The sequence below is a fragment of the Branchiostoma lanceolatum genome, chromosome 6 (genome assembly GCF_035083965.1).
Source record: "Branchiostoma lanceolatum isolate klBraLanc5 chromosome 6, klBraLanc5.hap2, whole genome shotgun sequence".
Lineage (NCBI taxonomy): Eukaryota > Metazoa > Chordata > Leptocardii > Amphioxiformes > Branchiostomatidae > Branchiostoma > Branchiostoma lanceolatum.
Genome location: NC_089727.1, coordinates 10,635,330 through 10,648,829, shown reverse-complemented (window position 1 = coordinate 10,648,829; position 13,500 = coordinate 10,635,330). Strand labels below are relative to the sequence as shown.

Below are 13,500 nucleotides of genomic sequence, written 5' to 3'. Positions count from 1 at the left end.
CTAGTTGTGATTGGTCAGTTTTGATTTCAGCACACTACTAGTCGTGATTGGTCGGTTTTAAATAGTTTAACAGAAAGTGACCAATCAGCTGTCACACAGGGCGGACTGACGAGTTTGGAAGTCTGACCTCTGACGTCATCTTCGTGCGGCCAGTTCGACTGTTGGCAGCGACGACGTGCAGAACATTATCTCAACTCTCAACCACCTTAGCAAAAATTTTGAGGACAGAAGAGAATCTTCTCGTTTATTCAGCCGAACTCCACAGATTCAGTGCGAAAGATGAGTGGATTCCAAGGTTCCGGATTTTACTCCGACAAGAATTCCTCAAGGTGTGTACCTTTCAAAACCTTTTATCGCCCATTTTGGGAAATGAGTCGCCTAGATCTAGATGTTTCCAACTGTTGTCATGCATGTTATTTTTAAATTCGGACTTGGTACTCCTGCTATGCTGGCGGCAAACAGGTTGTGTACTGTGAGGCCATACTTCTGGTTTGTACTTCCAAAGTTCAGCGGCATAACTGACGTGTATACGTTGTGAGAATACAAAAAATATCGTTGCGCTGCGCCGGACTGTCACCGTTGAAAGTTTAGAACCTGGTGGCCAGCCATGACAACCCCCCACCCCCACAAACATCCAGCCATCCGCCAACATCCAGCTCGTTGAGAGTTAAGTTGGATTTTGTCGGCGGCCGCGGGCTGGATCGCAAAGGGGCCCGGCGATTGTCAATTCGGTCTGCGGAGTCTAGCACCCGTGGTAGTGAAGTTGGATTGGAAAATGTTGTACGATTCCTTGGCTCCAGTAAATCTGTTAATTGGCAGTTATTAGTAGATTGGTTGGCTAGTTGAATGGCTGGTAAATGAATGGTAAACCAAGAAGGTTAAAAGATTATCATATAATTACACTGAATTTATTATGAGATTAGGTTATGGGTAGGCCATGTCCCCCCAAGAAAGAAGTAACCATGGAAAAATTATTTGAGTCTCACGCTGAGCAGCCCTTCACACTGAGATTTAGCCTCCTTCGCAGATTTCTTGGAACAGCAGCGTTTACTATTTGGGAGGGAGAATCGTTGAAGGGGCGATCCTCTCTCGGCGACATAACTCCCAAAGCCGGCACATTAGAGAACCTTGGCCGATGTATAGGTCGAGACCGGGATTATCACAGGCCAAGCCTCCTCATCCCGAAGATGGTATAAAGGTAAAGGTATGTAAAAATCGTGTATCAGTGCTCCCCCAAAGAGTAAACTCCGCCGCTCCAAGAAGTCTGGGAAGGAGGCTACTATAGATTGCTGTACACAAGTATGTGCTGTAAGTCTTGAAAATTATGTTCACAATGGTTTTATTATCGCAGTTTTCACAGTGACCTCACCACCATGAATTTATGACATCTCAAATTATGCCCTCCCAAAATGCAATATAGTACCATGAGATACTACTACAGTACAGTAGTACTACAGAATTGTTTTACCCACAAAAGACTCCTTTCCGAAAGATGATGAAATGAACTCCTCCCGAAAGTAAATGTATTTACAGTATAATCCTGTAAAGAACAGAGGTAATTGCTACAAAGATGTAACTGCTAGTCTCCAAGCAAGTGTTGGGTCCACCTAGCCTGGGTACCATCCTCCGTAGTAACTGCAAGCAAGCAAAACGATTGAGCCAGCAGTTACTACGAAGGATGGTACCCAGGCGCCGGCTAGGGTCCAGCTCCTTTCATATCTTAGCGTTGGTTTTATGTTCACGGTGAACTATTTACCACAAATTTAAAACCACTGCGAAAAGTGTTTCCATTATCATGATTATGCGACTGTAGCGCTACTATTGTTTCAGACACAAACTTAAAACCACTGCGAACACTGGATTTTCTCTACCGCGAAATTAAATCCCTGTGAACTTAAATGCATTTACAGTAACATGTACCTTTGACTAATAATGAGTAATATTACTTTTATTAGGAATAAGGTTATTTTACTGGTCAGGACTGTACTCTATGGTGACCAGGCAACATGTGATTTAGAACAGCAGCTATTATTTGACGAATTTGAGTTTGCAGTAATACTTAACTTATTTTGTTAACAAGTGGCACTACATGCACAATTTCTTATCCATCATAATGTGGGCCTGATTCAACTGGGAATACATGTACTATGTTTCCCAAGTGGATTGTTGCAGCATAATATATTTTGAAACAAAGTATACCATGCTATTTTTCGTATTCAGCATATCAAGGATATGTCTCTTACTATTTAACCGTTGATCGTGTAACAGTATTCCAAATGCCATGTGAGGGTGTGCTTTCATGCTGTTTTGCAATCTACCCAATGCGTATTTCAGTGGCAGACCCTATCCAATAACATACACACCCGACTTTGCTTGGCGTCTGTATGGAACACCTCAGTGCTTGCAACTGGAAAGGTTTAATTAAGTTTAAAAAGTGCATACGCTATTGGAGCCTTTACGGTACATGAAGGCCTGCTGAAGTCTGACTGCCAGATTATGAGATAATTTGATCATCACAGTCCAGTGACGCCACGTTGTGCTGTAATTTGATCAGTGCGTCAGGACCTGAAGAACACTACCGTTACCAGAAATGATAAAAAGTACGGTAGTGTTTCTTAGGAAAGTCATAGTTCTAAATGGAAGATATATATACATATTATACAATGCTGCCAAAATGACAACATCAAAAAATCACAGAGCTTGGTTTGTTTCAATAATACCAAAAGTTGGATAGAAATTGTGGTCATCTAAATTCTAATATCATGTAAATATTGCCAAAAAATTACAACTTGGCAAAATTCACAGGTCCGTGTAAAGGATTCTATCAAGTGGCTTTCCAGGTGAGCAGGTTTTAATTAGCCTGATGTCCTGGGACCTCATCTTTGAAGATACAGGTGGATATATCAGTTCAGAAATCAATGGGGTTGAAAATTGCTGTGAAGCCAGATTGTTTTTGTCATGAATGATGTGTGAAATGTCCCAAGTCCATGAGGGATTGGCCAGTCACACACTCGGAGAAGAGGGCATAAACGATAAAGCAAACAGGATGGAAATATTATGGATGGGCGGGGCGACTTTACACAGATTTGGTACAGCCCCGCCCTCCCGAGGATTTTGTCAACAGCCCGAGGGTGGAGCACAAGGGCTGCCAAAATCTGAGGACGTTGCAGGGCTGTACCAAGTCCACATATTCTAGCTGTCTTCTAAGCGTTGAATACTGTAAGTCTACTTAGATCCGCGGGGCCTAAAATCCGCGGTTTCGGGCAAATGGAAAATCCGCGGTGGTTCTAAATTCGCGCTGGGCAATGAGTAGAAAAAAAACAACTGAATACTGCCATCAGAAAATGCTTCTTCAATTTTTAAAAATAAAAAAAAATGTTACGAAGTTCGCTACAAAACTGCTTCAAGATCGTCACAAAATGCGGTCTACGCCGAAACTGTGACGGGGAATTCCCGCCTTGTGATCACGTGAAATCTTGCAGTCAACCAATCAGAGCACAGTTTTTCTGACGCGAACCAATCAGCGCTTAGAATAAGCGGTAAACATGAGTAAACAAAGATGGCGGCCCGGCCCTGCCGCTAGCACGCCGTATTTTGAAGTAAAATCACGGCGTAAAATACGAGTCATCTACGCTACGTAAGCAGAATTTTCACGGAAAAAAATTAAAGGAATAGATTCTCCGCGGAATACGACCACAAATGGCGGCAAATGGCGGCAAATCACAGCGTAGGGACTCAAAATGGTCAAATGCTCGGGTGAAAATCTTGTTTTTCTTTACGTATTTTTGCTCGCTTTCTTGAAAAACAGGTTTTTAATGAGATCAACGTATGTCAGAGGCACCGATATCGATTGTTTGCAAGCATAACAATAGCAAGAAACAAAAGAGTGTGATTGTACAACGGTAGACGGCGTCCCCAAGCCCGTAACAACAATGCAAAGCCCAAATTGTGGCGTGTATTTCGATAATTATTTTCTGATTTCTTGGTAAATTACTACTGTATGTGTGTAGCGGTCGGGAGTAGCGACGCCGCTCGGCCAAACTTCTGCGAATCATATGTAATATCACTTGTTTACACGTATGTACTGTGTAAAAGTTTGTCATGTTTTACACAATCGCGTGCATTGTTTATGTGTCGCTTTTCCCTGAAGTCGAGCTCACTCGTAAATGTGGGGAGGGAGGCAAAAGGGGAACGGGTTTTCTTCGCGTGAAGAATGTTCGCGTACGCGTGGAAAATTTTCGCGTGGAAAATTTGAAATGGAGAATTTATCTATAGGTTCAAAATATCACAGTAATTTTATCATCAAAATTTTTCTCCCTTGGGAATAGACTTGAGTCCCTTGGGAATCAACTTGTTTTTTTGTATTTTTTAAATTTCAAAAATCCTTTGAAATTTTTTGGGTGTGAAACCTTAGACTTGTAAACCTCCAATTCCCTTCTGATCAACTAATTAGCGTATTTTAACGAGCAAATGATCAAAATTACAGGCAAACTTTTTCCCTGCATGGGTGTGGGCAGGGTGTGGTGTGGTTTGGTGTGTGCTATTCCCAAGGGACTCAAGTCTATTCCCAAGGGAGAAAAATTTTGATGATAAAATTACTGTGATATTTTGAACCTATAGATAAATTCTCCATTTCAAATTTTCCACGCGAAAATTTTCCACGCGAACAAAACCCCAACCCGGCAAAAGTACGATAAACATATTCGCGGGGAAATTGATTCGCGGCGCAGAGGTCGCCGCGGATTCCGCGAATCTAATTATACCGCGGATCTAAGTAGACTTACAGTAGTATCTCTTTTGAATTAAACATGAGCGCTGTGTATACCTGTGCATGTACCTTGTACCTGTTACTAGTGTTAAATTGTTAAAGATCTCGACTGGAGTATTTTCTGTGTTTGGCCCTTATATATTGCTAAAACTAACTTTGTCAACTCTACCATTTACTGCACATGCTGGGCATGTTTCTAGAATTATGTTGTTTGCTTATATGAGAGAATAGTCAACCAGTGCAGTCCGTTACTCTCACCTCTCAAATAGAAGTATCCCCTGGAATAGAAGTACCCCCCGGACAAATCTTCAATATCTAATATAAGTACCCCCTGAAATAAAAGTACCCCCCGGAAAATTACCAAATTGACAGGTAAACTGTGGCCACATGACTGTCGAAGGGAAAGAAGATAGTAAACAGGTAGGTTGTACTAGTATTTATTCAATCATGCCTGAGGACCATACCTATTGTTAGATATTGAACAGTCTAACTGTAACGTACATATCTTGTTTAATATTATGATCTTCCTCGCCACATCAAAAAAAATATATCATAGTGATGTTGAAAAATTGGGCATAGGTTCCCCACTATGACGGTGATTTCAAATTCAACAAGTGTAAATGAACATGATACATGCATTTTCTACTTGGATCAAGAAAAATTGTTGTACATGGATATTTATCATTTATTATTACTGACATATAATCAAAATAATTCGATAATCATATTTTCTAAAGACATTGCCCTCCCCCCCCAAGAAACAAACATGAACACAAAAAAGGGCTATGTCTATAAACTTTTGCTCCATAGCGTCAAGAACAAAGTTTTTGTGAGACGCTCGGATTTCGATTTCCCGCGGTAGAGCCCACAATATTGAACAGAGATCGACGGTAAAAATAGCACAGCGTTTCAGCCCGCACATACGACTAAATTACCGATTACATGTTGACAATAGAAACGACGCTTTACCGCTAAATTGGGAGAATCTTACGGTTATTTAAAAATACAAACCCTAGAATTCTATGTCTATTGTTGCCGAATATAAAATATCATCCACGGGTTCACGGTATCATTTTAAACTCGTAATCCACACTATGCAATTCTCTGCTAGTTTTACTGTCACCACGCGTGATGGTGCCGCTGCCATGTTTCGATGGCAAAACATGCTGTTGTTTACCGCTCGTTTTGTGCCGTTCTTAAATTTTGCGGCCTCAAAACACATATCACAAGGGAAGTTAAGTTATAATTGTTGTTTTTACGTGTAATATATCTTCTGTGAACGAATTATTCTTCCGCCGCGCTGCCGAAAGCGGTCATCGCATTCTTCCCTGTGCAAGTATCTAACGTTTCCACTCGACACGTTTTTTGATCAGCGACATTCAGCGTACTTTGGTTTACGATGTAAACAGAGACTGTCACAGTTATTTACATGAAAATGGTATTGTAAAATGTCAGTGTTGCGTCTTTTTTTCCCCAATAATAACGTTAACTTTGTAATGTCATAGCGAGATCGACCGATACGTTACGATTTCCGTCAGGATTTCACAAATTTCGGGTCATAGCGGTGGGGAAATCAACGCCGCTAGGCCGAAAAATAGCGAATTACTAGCAAAAATACCGGGGAAACATGGGCAGAAAAACCTAAAATTTTGATTTTAGAGGGATTCCTGCTTAGCAAAATCCCAATTTTTCAAAAAATAATAAACGTACCGTCTAAAATAAGAAAATAACGGGCGGATCTTGAGGCGAAAAAAAATAAACGTACCGGTACGTTTATTTGAGAGGTGAGAGTACTGTTACACGATGACTGTCTTCAATTCTATGCTATGATTATAACATGTTTAATAATTGTACATCCTTCATGTAAGAGTTTGATGAATCTTGAAATATTGACACAATGTTTAACTTGAAAAGACATTGTAATTTTCCTGCAGGGTCCTTCAGCCCCCTGGTGGTTCATCTAGTAACATCTTTGGAGCAGCAGGTGACGCCCAGAGTACCGCTCCCCAGAAGTCCAACACACGGTCGGCCTCCAACATCTTCGGACCCGTGGAGACGGACTCCCCGTCCAGGAAAGTCAACACTCGCATGCAGTCGGACATCTTCGGCACCGCTGGCAGCGCCCCTGCCTCCCAGCAGCAGGCCAGGTCAGACAGGATGAGGTCCGACATCTTCCGTGGCGAGGCAGCAGCACAGGAGCCGACAAGGAAGCCCAAGGATCGCATGAGCAGCGACATCTTCAAGGAACCCGGCCCCTCAGATCAGGTGATGCCCAGGAAACTGAAAGGTAAGGAGGATGATCTCTATGCAGACACACAGTCCTTCCCCGATGCTGGTGATGTCTACTATGATGGAGGTAAGGCTGCACCTGACTACAACTTTGACAGGGCACCAGGAGGGAAGAGCCGCCATGTCGCTGAAGACCAGGCAGGAAGGGGAGACGCTTGGGCCCGCGACGAAGGTTCCTATCACGATACTAACCCATCACACCATGACACCGCTTTCACGCACGACGCACCTGTGTCAGCACCAGGTGGGGAGAATATCTTCGACGTCAGGTACGGGTACACCCCGCAGAAGCCGGGGCGCCGCATCGCACAGGGCACCCAGCCTAACATGGCCGCCACCTTCCTCAACCTGTTTGGCACTGACCACCCCGATGACAGCCATCCCCCTCCCTCAGCCCAGCCTCCTGCCCCCACCAGCGTGCCTGCAGAGGCCCTCGGGTACAAACCTGCACCCACCAAGCCCAAGGTGCCTGGGCATCAGCGTGACGCTGCTGGAATGGTGTCAGGTGCCCGGGATGCCAGGGGTCCGTCTGCGGTCTTCCCTGAGGAGCAGACCACCTCCTCCGACTGGAGACCCAGTGCCAAATACAAGCTGCGGTATCAGGGTGAGTAGGACACTTCCTTGTACCAGCTGACTGGCACTGAAAAACTAGTCCCCATGCTTGCAACTTTCAAGCACCAATCACAGCCCTCTGTAACAACAAATTCTCAAATGTCGGAAACTTCCTGTGGTATGCCGGCTGTAAGTGAATGAAGTGCTGAGTGCTGTATGATAGATGCAGAACTAAGGGACAGGTGATTGTACAGTACTGTACCATTATAAAAAGGCAGTATGAAGTAAATGCCAGAGAACTTGCAAACCTAGTCTTTTGACATGAACCAATACAAGTCCCTAAAGTAAAGATTGGAAATGGAAACAGTTGGTTTCCAAAGCTCAGTCAGCTTGTGCAAAGGTTGATTTTCTTCTCCTATGTAAAAAAAGATGGTTTCAGCCTCCAGCAAGAGATGTTTTGATGTGGCTATTACTAAGTAGTAGTTCGTTTGTATTCCCAAAGTTGTGGATTATAATTTATAATTATAAGTTCTGATGCATCCTTGTAATTTTGATGAGGTCTGGAATGTCTTACACAAGTCACCTGTAATGATGCCCCATCTGTAAGGTCAGGAGGGTTGTCCTCCACAGCTGTCAATCATCGAAATGTAAGGGTGGTCAGGACAAGGTGCATGCAGAACTACGAAGCAATTCCTTAGCAAGACATTTGTTGCATTGAAATAATCCAAGCAGAAGTTCAAATTGGCAACAATTTAGAGGGTAGGACCACCAGATTTGTGATCTTCAGAATAACCATGCATGTTTCTGTGCTGTCGTCCTGTATGGAGTTTGTATTCCAGTTCCAAAGTCTTTTCCAGTTGCCGTTGTTACTTTACAGTGGGGACATGTGTGATATTGTACCATCTAGACCTCATCAAACTTACAAGGATAGATCTAGCTGTGTTAATTGTAACCACACTGTACCAGTGAGGATCCAAACTAGACATAGTGTAATATTACCAGTAATCAGAATAGTCAGAACTTGCTGGTGGCTGGGACATGTATCAGGTCTAGTCCACAGTCACGTCGGGATGTGCAATATGTGCTCTACCTCCAGGTACTCGTTATTCTGTCTTTTAGTTTTATTCTCTCAGCTATTCACATTACTCACCTCCACCGGCACCTCTGCAGGCTCCTCGGCTACTGTACTGTAAGTCCAGCCAGGTTGGTCTGTTCACTTGTATAATGTGGCGCACACTGTACCTAGGCACTCTCGACTGGTCAGGGGAACCCGTGAGTTAAACGTCTTATGGTATCCTTCAGCAACAAATAAAAAGAAATGGAAGGACTTAGGTGGGTATGTTTGTTTGGTGTACATGAATATGTATGTCAAAGTCTCAAACAGTACTGCTATGTATGTATGTTTCTCCAGAAAAAAAAGGCTTTTGGGTAAAAAGCTTAAGTTGCATGTATGAAGGCCTGCATGCCTTGCTGCTGTCAATGCAAATCTAATATATGTAGTATAAGCTGTGTCAAATTAAGAGATTATGAATATGATATAAGCTGCAAACTAAAGCGTTAGATTTAACTGATGCTCATGATAATTTTGATAACATAACCATGATCTGGATATGTGTAAGACTTCAGCGTCCTGGTGCCATTGTCCACTGCATGAGAACACACTTCAGCACACGTGAGTTGTGTTAGTGGTCCCAAATTGACATGTGTGTTTGACTCAATGAGCCATTTATTGTTTTTCTCTTTCCGGCATCAACCCTGACAACTGACTGGTCTGCCCATTCACTACATGGTAATTCATTCATTTAGATCATCTCTGCACCCGGCGCACATGATTCATAACAATGGGCAGAAGTACTCACGATTCGTATAGTTGCACCTATTTAATGGAAAATGTAAGCCAATCTTAGCATCTACTGTACCATAGAGGTAAATGAGGTAAAGATATAGTTTATTTCCATGTGCCAAGCACAGTGAATGACTGGTTCTGTGTTTAGGAGTCCTGAATGGAAGCAAGTAGAAAGTAAATCTAAATGATCCTGGCCTAGATTTAGGTTGTAAAGAAGGCTCAAATTGTTGAATGTTTATAAAAAATTGATTTGATATATGATAATAAAAAAAGGAATCAGTTATATATATATCTAGACATGGCAAGAGTGAGAAGTTGAGCGGTCTGCCTGGAGTTGACTTGTTTCCTTTTGTATATAAAGATTAGATTAGTAAGATTAGAGTTGCTGTATGAGGTGAATATGTATGTGAACTTGGGCACTGGCATCTGGCTTTTCTACCTTGACACCGCTACACACAAGATGACAAAGTAAAGAAAAATACAAGATAAATAGATATAAACACAAATTCATTATTTTTCCATGAAATTATCTACATTTGTTTTCTAAGCCTAGGCTAAACAATTTCTTATAGTTAATTTAGTGGATAAGGAAGGCACAGCTCTCAATGATTAACAAAAGATAAAAGAAGCACAAACGCGTCACTGAAAAAACAAATGTTGGAAAGGACCTAACATACTTTTCTCTGATGCTTGTTTCTTTAAGGTGCTTCGACTTCTCTCCTGTCTTGACTGTCACTCCTTTTTCATTGTAATTAGATAAGAAAGAAAAAGCTCACATTTTAGAAACTACAGGCAGGACTATGTAAGTTGCAATGTAAGATCAGCCTATATCTAAAAGATCAACTGAAAATCAACTCTGTAACAATTCACAGAATGCCAAATTTGGATTTAATTATAGTAACATCTTGGCATGCTCATATGACACATCACATTTTGGCACACTCTTGACATCATCTTACAGTCAACTGGTACATTTCTGTCATGTACATGTATGTCGAGCCTGGGCTGAGTCTGCAACACTATCCAACTTCATGTAGTACTAGTACATGTAGTAGTAGTAGTAGTTTAATACTTTATTGTCCTCACTGTTTCATGTGTCCCTCCTACCTGTTAGATTTATTTTCCTGATCATCTCTCACTTTACATAGCTAAGGCAGGTTGGCTAGCTGATAAACATGTCATCAATGTTCTCGCCAGGCCTTTTCAGCATAGGGGCCCCCTATGCTGTGATTTGGACCCCCTATGCTGTGATCTGGACCCCTATGCTGTGTTTCATTGAGCATAGGGGTGTTTCTTTCTGGGACAAACCTTGTGACCCTTCATAAATCTTATAAAAAGTTCATATTTGGCTTTAGAATGAGGCTGTGACAGAGGACAAACTCTACTTCACAAAATTTATCCCTCAAAATGCATGAAATAACGTCTCATTGGGTCATGAATTTACAAATTTTCCGGGGGAACATGCCAGACTCCCTACTCTGGTCATGTCTTCAGCACTCCACGCATGACTTACACCGCGTAAAGTTGGCCTTCTGTACCTGACCCCTATGCTGTGAAAAAATTCTGGTGAGAACACTGCATGTCTTGGATAGAGTAGATAGCATTCGTTAGATTAATCACTCAAGAATGATGTTTCATTGTGTTTCTCTGTTCCCCACCGTTTCTTCCACAGCTGCTCTTGTGAACCCCATAACTGGTGCAACTTACGCTTCGCCCGACTTCGACGCTCCCCCCATCACCCACGACCCTCCCCACACCACCAATGGAACTGCAAACGGCTGCGACGAAGGTGAGAACCCGATGGACGGACAGACTCCAGCGGAGAGGCCCAGCACCAAGGTGATGCAACCTCCGGGAGGGGGCTCCAGTTTCACACTGGGCTGAACCCACACTCACAGTTGGAGATACAAGCTTGGCAAGTGAACTCAGTTGCAACCAGTTAGTGTCCAGAGATGGAGAATGTGTTACTTATGTTGTAAGAAAGTTAGGAGTGAAAATATAACCATTCTTGGAAACTTTGGCTGAATTCTAAGTGTTCAGTAAAGTGGCGAATTGTTGCAGAGGGGCTATTTGAAGGCTAGGGCACTTCAGTATTGATATAGTAAATGCTGCATCAACTTGTATTTTACAGTTCTCCTGGTATTGTTTGTTATGTACTGGTAATGATTTTGATGCCATGCTTCTTTCCCAGCACTGCACTGTTGCTGCACAGTAATAGAAGTTGGTGTTTAATTCTAATATTAATCAATTCCAATGCGAAGGAGTTTGCCATGCTGTACATGTTCCGTGTGTTACCGTTAAGAATTCCACAACTGAAGTTTTGATATGTCTAACTTTTATCATCTAGATCATATATAGATGTCTTGGGATGTAATTACACGATCCAGTGCTGTCCATACGCAATTACCACAGGCATCCTGTTGAGCTGTTCCAGACTATGAAACGTCTGGCCTCTTGTCTACCCAACAGTTCTGCTGGGTTGTGTCCGCTATCCATGTAATTGAGGTCTGAAGGCTTCTCATTAAAGTTCGTTGAAATGGAGGTAATTAGTGGTGCCAATTTTCTGTCAGTTGACCAAAGGTTGACCATTCCATAAATTAGACGCTGGATTTTTGTCATGTAACTTGAAGTGATGTGTGTTAAGGTAATTAAGATTTCACGTTTGCTCCCAACTCTCTGTTGAAAAGAGAAGAATTTATGTGATAACTTGTGACAATTTGGTATTTTCTCAATGGATGAAGTGACAGTAATGAGGCAACATGTGGTTTGTGAGTTGCTAAGGAACAAGCTTGACTAACTGTTCTGTGCCCATACTGATCACTGTGTGGAATTTAACTCTAATTCCATGGAAACCATGAAATGGTGCCATATACATGTATCACTGACAGTCACATTTCATCGTAACTCAATGAAAAACAAATATGTACCATATAGATATTCATGATAACAAGCATGGAAGTGTTGTAAAGCTTTAAGACAGTTTCGTGTTGGCCTACATGACTAGAGCATGCAGCACCAGGAATGAAGCAGTCACTAACACTGGGAAATGGCATCCTGTTGAGAGACATTTTCTAGACTCATGGGCTTGAAGGGGGCGGGGGCAAGAAGAAAATACTGAAAAATATTGAATCATTAGGACAATAGTTGGATATCAAATGTTGAGAGATGCTAGGTTTGGGGTTGTTGTGAAACTGAGTTCGTACCCCCACCCACCCCCGTTGTTTTTCGTGGATTTGAGATGACATTGTCATGTTAATGCTTACGTGGTTAATGAATCTGTCAGATGAGAAGAATTGCCCATGACAGCAAGATGCACATTAGCACAACTGTGTGATGATGATGATGATGATGTGGTCAGCACGTAATGTGTACACTGTTTACAGTCCGCTCTGAAATATCTGTCATGTTTCCCTTCACATGTGTGTCTTATCTAACTATTCCTGTCATGTTTGAGTGGAAATGATATTTGTTAAGCTGTTCTGCCTTCTGCACACTCCAAGTGAACTACATATACTGTAGAATGTACCAGAATATGAAATACATATTTGTGCTTTCTCTGGTCCACTTCACAGCTGTTGTTTGTATTGTTTTTAATATTAGACTTCTGAGATATTTTTGTAGAAATGGTATTGTATGGATGATTAGATAGCAGTTGGAGTTAGATATGAATATTCTCCAAGTAGAGGTCTCGATCAGGGGCTAGTAGTGGCCGGGATTTTTAACGCTGCCCACCATTCGTTAAAAATCCCAGCCACTACTAGCCCCCTGGTCGAAACCTCTGCTTGGAGAATAAGATATGAATGGTTTCGGTGTGACAAGTTGTTTAAATGTGATATAGCCAGCTCCCTGCCCTGATGGAGTCCGTAAACTTCTACATGCATGTGTGCACCAGTAAGATGTGCATTTAGGCCGAGGAAAATTGATATAGTGTTTCAGATTATAGCGCTGAAAAAAGTATCCAAAAAATGCAGTTTAACAACGTTAAACTGAAATACGTCGGGACACTTGTATTTTCAACATCATATTTTAATCATAAAACAATCAC

At 42.0% G+C, this 13,500-nt stretch overlaps 1 protein-coding gene across 3 annotated transcripts; it reads left to right on the top strand.

Moving 5' to 3' along the window:
* The first annotated feature begins 125 nt into the window (after positions 1-125).
* LOC136436529 (uncharacterized) lies at positions 126-13,024 on the top strand. Of its 3 annotated transcripts, XM_066430560.1 has the most exons (4): positions 126-329; positions 6,703-7,661; positions 8,780-8,812; positions 11,245-13,024. In XM_066430560.1, the coding sequence occupies exons 1-3, from the start codon at positions 280-282 to the stop codon at positions 8,800-8,802; spliced, it is 1,032 nt and encodes a 343-aa protein (XP_066286657.1). In that variant the 5' UTR covers positions 126-279; the 3' UTR covers positions 8,803-8,812; positions 11,245-13,024. The 3 variants fall into 3 exon arrangements, with proteins under 3 accessions (XP_066286657.1, XP_066286656.1, XP_066286655.1); XM_066430559.1 differs by lacking the exon at positions 8,780-8,812 and having other exon boundaries at positions 127-329; XM_066430558.1 differs by lacking the exon at positions 8,780-8,812 and having other exon boundaries at positions 127-329; positions 11,128-13,024.
* Positions 13,025-13,500: the final 476 nt, after the last annotated feature.